This window comes from Echiichthys vipera, assembly GCF_963691815.1.
Source record: "Echiichthys vipera genome assembly, chromosome: 1".
NCBI lineage: Eukaryota > Metazoa > Chordata > Actinopteri > Perciformes > Trachinidae > Echiichthys > Echiichthys vipera.
In genome coordinates, this window is record NC_139826.1 from 16,606,641 (window position 1) to 16,623,141 (window position 16,501).

Genomic DNA, 16,501 nt, shown 5'->3' on the forward strand with positions numbered 1-16,501 from the left:
CCTTTATTAGTCCCACTGTGGGGAAATGTACGGTGTGGCAGCAGCATAAGAGGATAGTGCAAATCACAAAAGCATCAATAACATATGCAAAATACAAAATAATATAATATAATTTATACACAGTCACAAAAATAACAATTAACAATTAAACGTTGCTAAAAATTAAAATAAATAAATAAATAAATAAAAAACCCCGATGTATTTCAGTGTGTTTTCTTTCCTCTGTCGGTTCAGTCTGTATTATGACGGGACTATTGCGGGATTTTTTGTTGCGGGGGAGCAGATGCGTGATAAAAGTAAGTCCCGGAGGCGGAGTCATATGATAAATGTCGAGGGGAAGCTGTGAGTGCAGCAAGGATCTCCTTCCGCTGACCGTATGTGCAGAGCGCAGTCTGATATCGCTGGGAGGGTAAGCTTTTGTTTCCTTTTACGCACGGAAATGTATCTTATATATGTTTTTAGGGGAGGAATGTAAAAGTCTTACTTCACAGATGTGTGTGTGTGTGTTTTACAGTGACATAAAACGGCTCGTGTGGCTCTCGTAGTTGAGCTCGCTCGTCGTAGCCCGTGTGAATGTGAATGAGGTCCTTTGTGTCCTCCATTGCTCTGGTGACAGATGAACCGGCGAGCTCCCCGCAGGCTCACCGCTCCAGCCCCTGAACACACGGAGGGTCGGCGTTATCCCACCCCTCTCATTGTTACAGTGGTGTTTTTACGTGTGTGATATATTTGTATGTTGCTGTGTCAGCTGCGTTTAACGAGCGGTGTCTTTGCCCTTCAGAGCGCTGTTGCTCGCGCCGCTGTTAGCTTAAATAACGGCGCAGGAGCTCCCAGCGCACGAGGATTTGTTTTACTACTTTCATAAAAGATAAGAAACTAAAAATGTCCAGTGGTGAGAATAAGGTCTCTTTGTTATAACGGAAGCTAATAAGATGGGTGGAATAACAGCTAATCCATCTACAGCTGACGTTTTTTTTAAAGGCATTTTTTCTGAGTGTAAATCATTTTAAATGGAATATATTTGAGTCTTGAATCTTTAAAAATCACGAGCATTTTGACAGTGGTCTGAAATGTTATAGATCAACCAAGAATGAGTAAGCAATTGGCAGTCAGATAAACTGATAATGTACATGATGAATAATTACAGCCATGAACCGGTGTTCAGGGGTGTAACGTTCACTAAAGTCACGGTTCGGTACGTACCTCGGTTTTAATGTCACAGTACGGTTAAAAGGGGGGAAATTAAAAGCTGCTTGTTTTTCAGAACGAACAGATGTTAAATGAGTCAAAAATTATACAGTTTTAGCTGTCAGTATGACATACAAATAAAATGTATAATAAATATATTAAAAATAAATACTGATGCAATTCTCCAACAAATAAAATACTACTTATAGAATAACTGCAGCATTTTTCCGTTTTGAATTCCCAGGTAGGGGTTGTTGAAATGGTGTCGGGAGCTTTGTTTTTGCACAGCTACAGTGATGGTAACACCTGGATGGTGCCTTTTTAAATGTGTGTGCATGTTCAGAATTAACCCGGAATCCATTTCACATAGCCGGGCTTGCGGGGGTGTGGGGCGTCCTGTGCTGCGGCTGTACCTGCCTCTGCCGCCTGCTCCTCCCCATGGAGAGAGAGGCTGCTGTCACTCGCTGGCTGCTACTGCGCATATGTGAGCCGAACCGGAGGCTAGACAGTCTGGAGGAAATCCGACTCCATGTTTTAAGTTCCGCACCTCAAAACAAGACTGTACGTTCGGTATGTTAATGCTATATATGCCACATTTACGGACCGCAGCCCACCTCTGTACCCGTCCAGAAGTGCCTTTACCGTGGCGGTTCTGTACGAATACGTGTATCGTTACACCCCTACTGGTAACTCTGTGCCTGTCACATTAACAAACCATGTGTGGTTCCAGATCCTCGCATGTAAGCTGACTCCCATTTATTAAATGAAGTGAACTGTTGTTTTCCCCCCTGGTAGAAAATGTCGTGCGGGCTGTGGAAAGAGACCCTGGCTCTGGCAGAGGACTACCTGTCCCTGTGCTGCACAAGCCCACGGCCAGCCCCTCCACCTCCCAGCGAGTCAGCCGCTGCCATGAGGCACCTGGCCCGAGACATGGAGGCGCAGCACCAGGCTCGCTTCCACTCCCTCGCTCAGACCTTCCTGAGGCAGTGTGGGCCGGACCCCTGCTCCAGCCTCAGGAAGGTGATGGAGGAGCTGATGGGAGACGGACACTTGAACTGGGGGAGGGTTGTTTCCCTTTTCACCTTTACTGGGGTGCTGGCCAGGCAGCTGCTGGAGCAGAAGCGCACAAAGCCGGGGCTGAACCCTGGGCAGGGGCAGGAGCTGGGACAGGAGCCTGGAAACTGCAGGGGACTGGCCGAGACCATAGCCGATTACCTGGGAGACGAGAAGAAAGACTGGCTGCTGGAGAATGATGGATGGGTAAGTTGTAAAAACTAGCTGCCTCTAATCTGATTGACGCTTACAGGGGATGCTGCAGAGCTGAGTCAACACAAAAATTGTAGATAGGAGAGTTATTTAGATTTATATCTTGGCCAGTAAAACAGAACTAAAGAAAAAGTCCCTGTAAGACTTAAAAGTGAAAGTGATGTTTTTAGACTTTTGGCGCTGGAAACCACCTAGTTTGATAGGATGTTGTGTAAACTTGGCTTCACGAAAAGGCCCGGGCTTAGTTTAGATGCAGCATTTTATACTTTACTGTTTGCCGACGTCTCATGTGGCTGCTGTGATTATATAAATTGCAGAGTAGCAATAGACCAGATTGTGAGGAATGTAGAGTACAACAAGACAACCCTCAGCAGTGTAAATTCAGGGCCATGATCAAACAGTGTTGGGCTTTAGATTATCAGTGTTTTGGAATGGTTAAACAAAAGCTGCGTTGTCAGGCAGTCTTGGGCTGTATACTTTTTTAACCACTGGAAATCAAAAGAACAAAGATCATTTTAAACCTGATTGTTGTGGCCTATTTAACTGGAAAAACTCAAAGGGATAGGAGTACTCTGGGTGGACTTGGATCCCAGAAGCCTCACCAAACCCAGCACAACTACAGTTGAATGTCTGCTTTTGTGAATGGGCTTGCCCTGGCCCCATCCCAGACACCCACGCAAACACACACACACACACACACACACTCTTACCCCTCCTTTCTTCAGCTGGCAGCTGGTTTCAACAGACACGTAACCAGCTCAGCCAGATGGACTTTGTAGTAACAGTCAAAGCTTCTGTGTGTTGAATTTGGCATTGGCTATATTGAAAGTTAGCGTGGTATGACTAGAAAAACAAGCAGCTGCAAAGCAGCGAAACACCTGGAGCTGAGAGCAGGTGCACTCACTGGTCGAACGTGTGGCTTCAGTCTGTAAACATGATGGAGAAATATACTGTACAGCTGCTGGAGGGGCGGACTTACCCAGACTTGCTTATGGAGCAGAAGAAGCTAGAATAAGTCATGATCAATAAAACCAAACTGAATAAATTTGGTAACTTCAGGTTGACACTTTGACATTGTTTTTATTTTTTTTTTAAACTGCTGTGCTGTCAGGATATTTGAAAAGTTTCCGGTATCAGCGGCACCATCTGACTGGAAATATTCTCCTGTGTTTTTGGAGAAACACGGGGCTGTCAGCGCCTGTGACATATTTTCCAAAATATATTGTATAATTGCCATCAGCAGCCGTCAGCTAAGCCAACGTTAGTTGGAATTCACTTTGGCAGCTAATACTTTCTCTTTTGTTTTGTAAATAAAATAAAAAAAACACAGTATATGCAGAAATGTGCAAGTAGCAGGTAAACAGAAAGTTTCTAAACAATTTCATGTTTTGTTTTTATTCTCTCACACAGGAGGGGTTCTGTAAATTCTCCCTCAGTGCCAGAGAGGTGAACCAGGACTCGTCGATGAAGACGGCGCTGTTTGCCGCTGCTGGTGTGGGCCTCGCTGGACTCACCTTCCTCCTGGTGCGCTAGCTCGCCTTCTACATCCGCAACACGTCCATGTTCTCATTTCATTTGGCACAATTACGTAGACGTTTTGAATTCTGACATCAATGCTGCAAAAAACAGGCTTAATCTGTAGTGAATTCAGGGTTGTTTTCTCAAGTCATCAACTGAATGTTTACACATACTCAGCCCCCCCCCCCCCCCCCCCCACACACACACACGCACACACACACACACACACACACACACACACACACACACACACACACACACACACACACACACACACAAGGTACTCACTTTTTGTCACGTACTCCTTAAGATTGTAAAAATGATCTCAATGCCTTCTGAAATTTTGGAGTAAACGACATCAGCGTGCATATCTTAAGACAGTTTAATTACTAAAGCACAGGTTCCTGCACAGAACCGTCTCGCTCTCAAAGTTTTTTTTTTCAACTGTGCAGCTAAAAGACTTAATTTGAATTTCCCACAGCTTTTGAGTTTAAAAATTGTCAGCTGCCTTTTTATTCATGCGTTTACTTGAGTTGTGTATGTGGTATAGAGCCATTCTAGTGTACAATGTATAAATTAATATATATTATATTTATATGAAATGAAACTGTAAGCGGTGGCCCTTTTTTTCTAACTGATCCACAGCTAAGTCGGTTATTTCATTGTTATTATTTTTTTCAAGTCTGTCCTGCATTCATGTGAAGTGTCTGTGATTTACATGGGTCAACAGAGCTGAATTGAGCGCTCGTGACAACACAACGGTGCTATGATGTTGTGAAATGTTTCTCAATCGTAACAAACCAGGGACCAATCTGACTTCAAACACATTGCTATGAGAACAACCTGTTGCTATGGCATTTCCCTCGCCCCACACAGACCTTTTAAACATTATATTTTTACATTGTTTTGGTCTATTTATTTGTCACTGTTTTTGTAATAAAAAAGAAGCGATCATGGAGTTTGATTCTTGTGACTGAGTGCCGTGAAGTCTGTTTTCCTTTTTGATGTGAACTAGCATTACATGGGGAAGTCACCCTTTTTATAACTATCTATTTTATCGACACAGTAGGTCAGGAGTGTGTTGGGGGGGATTATGAATAGTAAATGATTCGTCTTTCATATGCAGACATATTGTCATAAATAAGATATGTTCCGCTGTCTGCCTCTGTGCTCCTCGGACCATCACAGTACTCAAGTTACGCAGCAGGGACTGCATGCACAAAAACATCCTAAGGCTAAAATTAGCTTCTAACTAGCGGAGTTAGAAGAAACTAAATATCAAGGACATGGACGTCCTAACCTTTTGAATTATCTTTGCTAAATGAGCTGTGCTGGGAAGGCCACAGTTGCAACTACATTATAAACTTGGCCATCAAGATACTTAGACCCACTACAATTGTGAAGAAATTGCTATTACATTATATGCACCTTATGCTTCTACTTACAGTAGCGTCAAAAATCCAATTATTCATACAAAATATATGATCAGCTAAAATACAATGTCACAGGGACCAGCTACGTTAAAGTGCTGCTGGCACAGTAATAGATCAGTGATAAATAACAAAGTAAAACAATATGACAACCTGAAAGGAGCGACCTTATGGACTGATACTTTAATACTTCATTTTGCCAATAATAATTATATACTTACTTAAAATATAAAAAGTGAAGTAAGGTCAAATTTTCAACACTTCTTTCACCAATAATGTTTTAGAATACAAGAAAACCTCCAAACAAGGGTGTATTCCCTCTAAAATTGTCTGGTACATAACACAACAGCTTTCAGTGGTCACTGAAATGTAGATACATTAAAATACCAAACTCACAAAATATTATGTTTAGAGATTGTCTGAAATGTGTCCCTTAAATATATGAAATGTTACTGTTAGGTTCTTTAAATGTACCAGGGATACAGTTTAGAATATAGTACCATTGAGAGTGTCAACATAATGAACAAACACAATAATGATATGGTTAACATTGCAGCTTATAGACTTTGACTTAAAGAAACTGGAAGCTTTATATCCCAGTGTTTAACAAACAAACAAACAAAAAACAAAAAAACAACACAGATAACCAAGACATGTTTTACTAACAGAAGAGCTCCAAACTGTCTTTGAACGAGCCGTCGGGACCTCTGTGTGGTTCTGAAGTCACGACTGTTAAATATGTAGGTGAAAAGTGCCGCTACTATGAAGTTACGGTTGTTCACCGACTGCAAAGTAAGACCCGGAAACACTGACCAATCAGAGCAGACTGGGCTTTTTCTGGAGGCGGGTCTTAAAGAGACAGACACTAAATACATGTATAGTCAGAGCACAATATGGAGCCTTTAGTAGCTATTTTTAAATGAGAATAACAATACTGAGATTATTAAAGGTGCAGTTTATTGAAACTGGAAGCTTTGTATCCCAAAGTTTAAGTCACCAACTTGTATCTCTGTGACGTCTCATACATAAAGAGCCCATGTGTTGGTCTTTCCATTCAATTTCTCACATTATACACACACACACACACACACACACACACACACACACACACACACACACACACACACACACACACACACACACACACACACACACACACACACACACACACACACACACACACACACACACACACACACACACACAATGTGAACTACACAGTATAGTTCACATTGTTTGTGAAAAAGAGAACCACCACAGCTTCTGATGTGTGTTTCCTGTTGATCGTTTTTATTATACCGGGAAACCCCAACAGTGTCGCAAACAGCAGACAAATGTCTTGTTATTATCGTTACCTGTTTGTTTGATGGATTATACGGTGCAGCGATTACATAGACAACAGTCCTCTGTAACTGAGGATTTAAAGAGCCAAAGTTTAAAGCCGCATTGTATCTGCTTTTCATTGTTTCATTCCATCAGCTGATTGATATCTGCTCCTTTAAAGTGATTCCTTTTTCACTGTTAACAAATCCCATGAAAAGACAATAGGGAATTGACCCCATTAATAATGAATTTCTGTGTTTCCAAAGTCTGATATAACTGATTTCTGTTTCACTCATTTATGCCTAAAAACTACAATTCCCAGCACTTTCAGGAAATTGGTAAGCCTTTAATACATATATCTACACTGCATATCAAAATCAGAGAACAAATGATTAATACTTGATTTATTTTAAAATATTATTATTATATTATATACATTATACACTTCCTATTCGTTTTTTAATCCTATAGCCCTAAGAAAACATAGTTTAAACCTTCTCTTCTGGCACAGTGGTTACTTTTCTTTAATTTTGCTCACTGTTTTTTTCACAAAATAAAGGTTTTTGTTGAAGTGCCTTGGTTATTCCGGAAAAACATGCGAGTACAGTAGTGGTATAGCCAAAGTGGATAAATTCTGAACGATTAAATAACAACAACATTTCAGAATAAATCAAGTATTAATAATTTGTTCTCTAATTTTGATCTCCAGTGTATATATATATATATATATATACATACGTATATACTGTATATCCATGACCCATTTTACAGATTTATAATAATAAGCTTAGGGCTACAGACAGACCGGAGGCTGACCCCATAAGAGTAATGAGGACGTTAAACTCTGTGACCTCGGGCTGACCAACACAACAACAAACAGCTGCTCCAGATATCACAGCTCAGTCCTTTCACATAGGACAGTGGAGCTGTGATAAAAGGTAGCCTGGTAGATACAGTCCCTGAAAAAGTCATCAAAGGGATAGTTCAGACATTTTCATTGAGGTTGCATAATCAAGTTTCCACAGATGATAGGCAAATAAGTAAACCTATTTAGTAATGCTAAAATAACATTTTGAAATGAGATTTTTTTACTTCTTCTCCTCCACTATATTTCAGAGGCAAATTACTTTCTACTTTTTACACCACTGCTTTTAATTTGACACCTGTAGTTACAGAAACCTTACATTTTCAAAACAAAATATGAATTGTTTTTTAATCCATTGACCTTACCGACATTATATGAAATAGCTAAAACAAGAAGCTATGCATTTCTATCCCATATGATTTGATTTTATCTGGTGAAAACAGGGACAAGTGAGCGGGAACAGTTCAGGAGGTCCAACACACAGCCAGTGCTGTCAGCACACAGACACACACACACAGACACACACACACAGACACACACACACAGACACACACACACAGACACACACACACAGACACACACACACACACACAGACACACACAGACACACACACACACACACACACACACACACACACACACACACACACACACACACACACACACACACACACACACACACACACACACACACACACACACACACACACACACACACACACACACACACACACACACACACACACACACACATCGACTTCTGTAGCCTCCTTTCTAGAACAACACTGTTAAATAAGTAATGCCATCATCATTGTTTTCAGTGACAGTTTATTGCAGCTGTGGGGAAAGGGTTTTTGGTTAGAATTGAACAACAATGCAAGTTGTTTTAAACAGTTCAAATATATGTTCTACATATAATCAAATTTCTCATGACTAGCATTTGTCATTAATGTTGATATTAACTTCTAAAATGCTAGAATGCAAACAGAGATGGCTGAGCTCAGCTCTTCGTTACAAGACACCATAAAAGTGATAGTCAATGTTTATATTTGATAAAGTAGACGTATATGCCAGGTATGAATGTAAAATAGATCTGATATGCTGAGAATGATAAGAATAATAACTGTCAATCTAGAAATTCAGGCACTGATAGTTGAATGGGTTTGCCACTTTAATGCTGGTGTATGGACATGTTTGAAAATTACAGAAAGAGTTTGACATATTTGTAAATGCGCTTATTCACTTTCTAGCAGAGAGTTATCTGAGAAGGTCGGTACCACTCTCATGTCTGTTCTGTAAATATACGGCTACAACTAGTGGCTGTCGAGCTTAGCTGAGCATGAAGGCTGGAAACAGTTGGAAACAGCTAGCCTAGCTATGTTCAAAGGCAACAAAACCCGCCTACCAGAAACTCTAAAGCTCACTTATTATCATGCTAACCCGTACATCTTATTTAATCCGTACAAAAACCAGAGGGCAAAAATGACCATTTGCCATTTTACAGAGGGGTTATGTGCCAGACTATTTCTTGGCCTGGACCAGGAGACTCCAGGAAGTTACTGGTCCAAGCCAAGAAATAGTCTAGCTCATAACCCCCTGTTGAACAGCAAATTGTCATTTTTACACTCTAGTTTTTGTACGGATTAAATAAGCCAGATATAACCTGGTAATTTGTGAGCTTTTAGAAGTGCTGACAGACAGATTTTGGTGACAGGACAGACCCAGAATAGCTGTTTCCCCTGTTTACAGTCTTCATGCTAAGCTAAGCTAACCGGCTGCTGGCGGTGACTTCGTATTCACAGCACAAACTTAAAAGTGGTATCGATCATCACATCCAGTCGACTCTTGGCAAGAAAGCGAATATGAAAATATTGCTTTAAATTTGTGCCCAATCTTCTATCTTTAGCTGTGTTTGCACTGCGTGGTGCGGGTCAGTTTGGTACATTACGGTACGGTTTGGAATGGCAAAGCCTGGCCTTTCGAGCGTTTCCATTGCCAACTGCACCCTCACTCGTCCAATCAAAAGACTGTAGAGGGTGTAGCTCCACCCTATCTGTACCGTACCATTTTTCTTTGGTACTGGTCTGTTGTTTTGGCCACCCTTTAAAATGGAAACACAGTGAATTGTGTACCGTACTGTGCCGAACTGAACCGTACCACGCAGTGGAAACACGTCAATAAACTACGCGCCAATAGGCCACATGCTAATAGACCACACTCAACAGAGAAAAGTTATATATGCAATAATGTATGTTGCTTTATAAAGAGTTACATTTCTTTTAAATGTCCAATTCCTGAGTAACTATAGCTACAGAGATGTGTTATTTTGAGTATGTGCCAGACAGACAGGATGAAAGCAGTTCCTCAGGCCCCAGGCAGCTGACCAGCTTCTAGACTTGCATCGTGCACACACTGCCGGATTTTCAGTGTGTACATTCATAAACAGAAGTGCAGACCAGCTCCTGGCTCTTCAGAGTTGCTCTCATCATCTTCTCGTCGACGTCTGTATTCACAGTGAAGACATACGGTCGGATCTTCTTTTCACGGCTGACATGTTGAGATTTGGATTTTGGTGAACAATTACTTTAAATATTTCATATTTTAATGTTTGTATTCAGCCGTGAGAGAATGCAGTCTAAGCCGTAAGAAATTCAACCATTGTTCTTGCAGTGTGAATACAGCTGTTGCTCTGCTTTCTTCTAACGAGAGGTTTGACGGCTCTTCTTCTTCACCAGCTGCACCACCTGGTCACATGGAATACAAAGCATTTTTGAAAAGTTGTATAGCACCGTTTACACGTCTTGTGACTTTACCTATGCGTCTGTGTCCGTACCACTGTTGCTCGGACTGTCTGGTGGCTACGGCCGTGATCAATCACCTGCTAAGTAATCGCTGCCCTTCCTACAAACAGACTTATCCCAGGTGTCATGGGGGGGACCAAAGAGAGTGAATCCTCCCCCTGTATTTTTCTGCCTGAACAGCTGACTACTTTGCTTTGGAGAAAATCCAGTTGCAAAATAGCTAACTATGTGATACAGAAACAGTGAATGAATAACGCAAGGTTATAATGTAAGGTTTCTCTAAAGAATGTGGGTGTGAAACCCAGACCGCAATAACTTATGACGCACTGCTGTGATGAACAGTCAGACGTAAAAATGTCATGGAAACTATTGTCTGACTGCTTTAAGTCTTTGTACAAAAACTGTTTTCTAAATTAGAAGTGAAGTCCATCTGTTATTTTTGTATGCCATGCTGCGAAGAAGTTGTCACTTAAAAAAACAGTAGATATTTATCTTCTCATTATCACACTAACCTCAGAGGCAGAAGGAAAAGCTCCCGTAGCAAGCTTGGAGTAGATCAGCTCGCCATTCATCGATATCTCAAAGCTTCCTGTTGGGGTGAAAGCAAAAATGAAAATTCATCCATGTCAATACAATATAATGCAGCTCATAGTTTACACATATTATTTGCATGTGCAATCAGTCAAACAGGTTCATCCGAGAGACAAGGTTTCTGTGACCGCAATAACACCTGAGACTAAAAACAGGTAGGGTATAACATTTCACAGTATTGGGGTAGGACCTATTTGGCATATAACAACTGAAACATTGTTCATTGTTTCTTGAAAAAGTCAAATGTTTGACTTTGGCAGAGATGGGCCTCCACAGAGGACTGAAGGTGTATAGAAGTGGAGAAAGAAATACACAGCTTACCTGACCTTCCGGTGTGCCCAGTCACCTGCAAACCAGGAACCTGCTCCGTAAGGGTACGGGCTAGTTTCTGGAAGCGGCCTGCGTAACCTCATCCCGAGCTATAACACAACACAACCCGAAGGAAAAACACAATGCATAATATTATTCATAAACTCTCACGGAAACTGGTCCAAATATGCTAGAGAAAAGTATTTCCGCATTTCAACCAGACATATATTTTTCTCGTCCTCGAGCCTCTTCGGAAACCTAACGTCATTGCACGCTAGTCTCCGCCAGGGACACCTCATTTGAAATGTAAATGGTTTCTACCTGCCAACTTTAATGAGTTGACTCCATTCGGTCAAGATGTTATCAGCACAATGAAAAGTTATAAACTTACCAATATTCAACGGAGACCGAGTCCATGTTGCTGCGGCTGTTTGTCGCTTGTTTCTGTTGCAGAGTAAACACCCAGTCCGAAGATAAGATGAATAAAATGCAGTCACGACTACAGCACTATATAAAGTAAACCACACCCAGTAGTTCAGGGTTTACCAGTCTGTGCAGTTCATGCATCATACCTGTAACCTGACCTATTATTATCATTATTATTACTGCGGCGGTTTCCTTCTCGCATACAGCATGTGGAAAGACTAATCCTGTCTGGGCTTGAAGAAGATTCCTACTCTTATTTAAATTCAACACTGCCTTTCATAGTAAAATAACCTGCCTTTAACTTAAGAGTATTTTAAAGGTCCCATATTATGCTCATTTATAGGTTCATACTTGTATTTTGTGTTTCCAGTAGAACATGTCTAATAAAAAAAACAAAACATTATTTGTCTCATATAGTCCGTCTGAATATACCTGTATTCACCCTTTGTCTGAAACGCCTCGTTTTAGGAACTGTCTATTTAAGCCCCCTTCCTGAAAAAAGCCCAGTCTGCTCCTATTGGTCTTCTTCATCTGTGCTGGTGTCTCTGCACTGTCATTGCAGCCGGGGAATGACAGAAATGGCACTGGATTCACCGTTGGAGGCGTTCATTCCCACTAAAGGTGCACTGCTTCCATGTTATGGGGCCCATAAAGCAGGCGCGCAAAAGTCTTCAGTCGGCCGCGCTGGCTATTTGCGGTTAAGCAATCCTAACTTGAAAGGGATTCAATTATTTAATAGTGTGGCTCTTCTGGACTTGGTAAATGTTACTGGGCCAAATTAATCCAATTCTGATATTGATAAGTCACTTCATGGGGGTTATGACACTTGAGAAAAAGTATTTTTGGGGCAGAGGACATCACATCACTCGATGGACCTGGTAGTCACAGTTCCACTGTATAGCCCTGCACACACCCAGGGGAGCTGCACTGTAGCAGTACAGTATAGTTGTGACATCACAACGGTACAGAAGTCCTGACGGCTCGTTTAAAGTCACAGTTTCTGAATACTGTGAGCATTTCTAGGTGGATTGAGCGTTTAGATACTTTCACAATATTTACATAGCACCTCGACCTGCTTTATGATAAAAAAAATAAAAATAAAAGACACAGAAATCTCCCTCTTTACAATATGGGACCTTTAAGAAGGAAAAGTGACTGTATAAATGCAAAATTCAGGGCAAGAGATAACCAGCTCAGTGTCTGTCACTATCTCACAGGTGAGCAGCACTATCAGTTTGGTTCGAGGCAGCTGAACAGAGGTTACTATGTGTGGATTCAAATACCAGCAGCTGCTGTCCGACGGGAATCTGAGGCCTCTGTTCAAACACCAGATTCATTGTCTCCTTCTGCAGGCTTAGGTTCAAGAAGCTAACAGCAGTCTTTATCTGCAGGACTTCACTGATCTCTACTGTGATGGGCTCAATGCGACGGCTACATTTTACTTAAACACCACGTGAAAAAGTTTGAAAACATGGTCTACACACACACCTCAATGTAGACAATATTTTAAGATAGTCACATTTAGGCCCCAATATGTTAGTGCTTCGCGTGAACCAAAGGGATTTCATATGAGCTCTAATGTATACCAAATGTCAGAGCTATGGATTACAATCTTTCAGATAGGAGTTGTCTCTTCTTCACAGCCCACTACTAAATATCCTTTAGATTTTAATCTCAATATTGGCCATGCGTTGCCATTTGTTTAAGACTTGAGCAATGTTGCTAAAGTTTAACATTTTATTTGTTTAAAATGATGTTAAGTACAAAACATATACAGTAATACCCTTAAGTCTGCCAGTTCCCCTGAATAAAATATTTTAATCTGTTCAGCTCATGCCAGATAACAGTATCTATAAGATACACTAGATTGTAATTTGCTCATACGATAGTTGATGACAAAGATATAGCAATAGTACCTTTGTAACAATAAAAACTATTGGTGGACACACTTTCAATACAATAAAATTACATACATTGTTCTGTAAAAGTTGCATTGCAATCTGCCCATATTTTACAAGATTTTCAAATTCATGTATATCTGTTCATTAACTAAGAGACAAAAGGTTTTGATACAAGTCGTTACACATTTATAAAAATGATCTGCAGTGTTGCAGTGACTGAATCTCAGCAGGCTGTCTTCTGAAGCTGCTGTAACAGATGCACAATGCACTTAGAATTGATCTATTTTCGTTAAAACAAGGCAACTTCTCAAACTTCATAATAAATAATAAACCCTCTGCAATGATATTGTACCTGTCGATATATCCAGTTCATATATATATATATATATATATATTCATAAACGTGTACAAAATATGTTTCAAACTTATTTTCTTCATTTTTGTACTAAAAAAACAAACAAAGGTTATTATGGTTCAATTGTGTTCAACAGCATTTTGGCGGGATCAACAAAAACATGACAGTCTGCATGCACTGGTTTCCATGGAGACACAGGTGTGATTCTTCCAGTTGATTGGGCGTGACCCTCTGCTCCTTGGCGTGGACTAAAAAACGATCAGAAGGATTTCGCCTTGTGATTATTCACTCACTCTCTGTCACTTTAAACCGATCACAGCATCAGCTTTATTGATTGGCGGGACTCTTTGCCCCCCGGGTTGGGAGGGTCTTCTTGTGGGAACGTAACCTTATCTGGTGTGTAATCATTCCGCTTTAGATCTGGAAGGAGAAGCACAGAAGGAAAAAAGTCAACATGTTGCAACAGATTAAAATGTTTATTATCTTAGCCTTCTGTCTGTAACTTAGTTTCCCTCTCCTTTACAGAGCTAGAACAGTGCCTGCTCAAAATGTGCCTGTTGGGAGCGGGTCGACTGCTTGGCCTACAGTATTGCTGCTTACTGCTTTCTTGAGAACCGCTTCACACTCATCACCCCATTTCCTTGGGTCCAGAGCAACACTCCTAGCAACACGATATAGATGCGTCCACTAGAAATGCTAGAGGATGCATCATTTGCTAACACCTAGCTATTTGGGAGCGGGCTATTTCCAGGAACAAAAGTGTTCATTCTGAAAGTTACATTGCTGATGCTTGATGAGTTTGCTAAAGTGTAATATCTCTGATGTCTCTGTCTTCATCTCTTTTTGAATGTTGAATGAGAGCAAGCTGTACCCAGCGAGCCGTTCGGCTGTGTAACAGTTAATAGGGTCCCCTCTCAATCCGCTACACAGTTAGTACATAATGTAATACTAATAAAAATGCCCTGTAGATCTCGGGCTTGAATTCGACACTGCACTTCTTTGGGTTCTTAACAAACTCGCCAAGTGTGAAGTCCATCAGATGAACGATTCTCGAGAAAATCGATGGACAGACATTGATTTAAAATACAACATTTTCATCACCGTTTCCTGCCTTCTCCAGTCAAAATGTGTTTTGCTCAATGTTCCTTCACTTTGATGTCTGACCTTCACTGTGCAGAATGATGTATGCACAGAGTTCGACTCTATAAGGGTTTTGTCAAATTCATCCGCTGAAGGAGGAAAGAGTCTCTGTGCTAAACTCAAGACGTGTGTGAGCATGTTTTGATTACATCAGAACTTTTCTGGAAGCCAATTATAGTTCACATAGACACAAACAACACAAAACTTGTGATGTGAGCATATACTCAGAATGGGCTTCACAGTGAAGCAGTTAAACATTTGAAACAAACAATATTGGCATATTTATAGATTAAGGATTTTTCAATGAGAGAGAAGGAGCCGGTGCAACTTTAGGAATGTTTTACGAGTTCATTTAAACTTTTTTGTGGCCATATCAGACATATCAATAATTCAAAGCAGAGTATTTTCATGTTTTGAAACACATCTGGATTGGATCATTAAATTACCCAAACTCTGCCTTGAAGCGTTCGGCGGATTCCGAGAACATTTGTGATGTAATAAGTAGAGAAATAAGAATTAATGTAGATCCCTCACCCTGAAGTTTGAGTTTCCGACAGCAGATGTTGCAGTGGTGTTTTGCTCGGAAGTTCCTAATGGCGTCATCCCCCAGGTTGGCAGGTCCAAATATCATATCATAGGATCTGCAAGAGTCACACAGTGGTCATTTAGTGCAAAATTACTAGAAAAAGCAGCTGGTAAAGTTTTAGTCAATATTTAAGGCTGCCACGATTACATTACAATCGTTTAGCTGACACATTTGTCCAAAAATTACATACAATAAGCGCGACCATTAAGATACCACCCAAAAATAACATGAATGACACGAGTACATTAAATTAATCAAATAAGCGATAAGGATTATTTTTTGTTAATTCATCTGACAATTATCTTCTCAATTAAATGTTTAGTCTACGGAAAAAATGTCAGAAAATAGTGAAAAAAATGCATGTCACAACTTCTTTAAGTTCTAGGTGCCTTTGTTAAAGAAATTCAGTTCATGATCACATAAGACAAAAAAAACAAAAACAGAAAAAAGCAAATCTTTACATGTTAAAAGCTGGAACGCGATGTCTGACCAATTATCTACTAATCAATGAATTGCTTTGACTTTACTATACTGAGCCACAATAAGCTAAAAATAATAATAATTCAAAAGGTGAATAAATGTTGTGAGAGACAGATCTTGCTTACCCCTTCTCACCGCTTTTAATAACAGATGGATCTGTCAGAATCTCCCCGACCCCTACACACACACAAGCACATGTCATTATTAATGTAATTCAGACACATTTGTCACATGCAGGAAACAAAGGAACTGCATCTCCCATCTCCTGACCAAAGTCCTATTTAGAACAAACAAAAGAACATTGAGTGCATTTTGAAGGATT

At 40.5% G+C, this 16,501-nt stretch overlaps 2 protein-coding genes and 1 long non-coding RNA gene across 3 annotated transcripts in view; 1 reads left to right on the forward strand and 2 right to left on the reverse strand.

Moving 5' to 3' along the window:
• The first annotated feature begins 330 nt into the window (after positions 1 to 330).
• bcl2l10 (BCL2 like 10) lies at positions 331 to 4,926 on the forward strand. Its single transcript, XM_083929103.1, has 3 exons — positions 331 to 409; positions 1,984 to 2,448; positions 3,865 to 4,926. The coding sequence occupies exons 1-3, from the start codon at positions 377 to 379 to the stop codon at positions 3,985 to 3,987; spliced, it is 621 nt and encodes a 206-aa protein (XP_083785229.1). The 5' UTR covers positions 331 to 376; the 3' UTR covers positions 3,988 to 4,926.
• Positions 4,927 to 8,401: 3,475 nt separating this feature from the next.
• Positions 8,402 to 11,826, reverse strand: LOC310951873. Its single transcript, XR_014593356.1, has 4 exons — positions 11,683 to 11,826; positions 11,304 to 11,401; positions 10,904 to 10,980; positions 8,402 to 10,334 (listed from the first exon to the last, which is right to left on the reverse strand). It is a non-coding gene; the product is annotated as an uncharacterized lncRNA (long non-coding RNA).
• Positions 11,827 to 13,512: 1,686 nt separating this feature from the next.
• The window catches only part of LOC310951538 (transient receptor potential cation channel subfamily M member 7-like), a gene marked incomplete at its 5' end in the record, with an annotated part of 3,260 nt that continues 271 nt past the window's right edge, over positions 13,513 to 16,501 (reverse strand). The window contains 3 exons of the mRNA XM_083919818.1: positions 13,513 to 14,393; positions 15,648 to 15,754; positions 16,305 to 16,356. Coding sequence (XP_083775944.1) covers positions 14,287 to 14,393; positions 15,648 to 15,754; positions 16,305 to 16,356 — 266 coding nt within the window. The 3' untranslated portion in view covers positions 13,513 to 14,286. The remainder of the gene's footprint in view (positions 14,394 to 15,647; positions 15,755 to 16,304; positions 16,357 to 16,501) is intronic.

Coding starts and splice junctions, on each gene's coding strand:
- bcl2l10 (XM_083929103.1), top strand. CDS start 377: ATGTGCAGAGCGCAGTCTGATATCGCTGGGAGG. Junction 410..1,983: donor AGTCTGATATCGCTGGGAGG/GTAAGCTTTTGT, acceptor CCCCCCTGGTAG/AAAATGTCGTGCGGGCTGTG. Junction 2,449..3,864: donor TGCTGGAGAATGATGGATGG/GTAAGTTGTAAA, acceptor TCTCTCACACAG/GAGGGGTTCTGTAAATTCTC.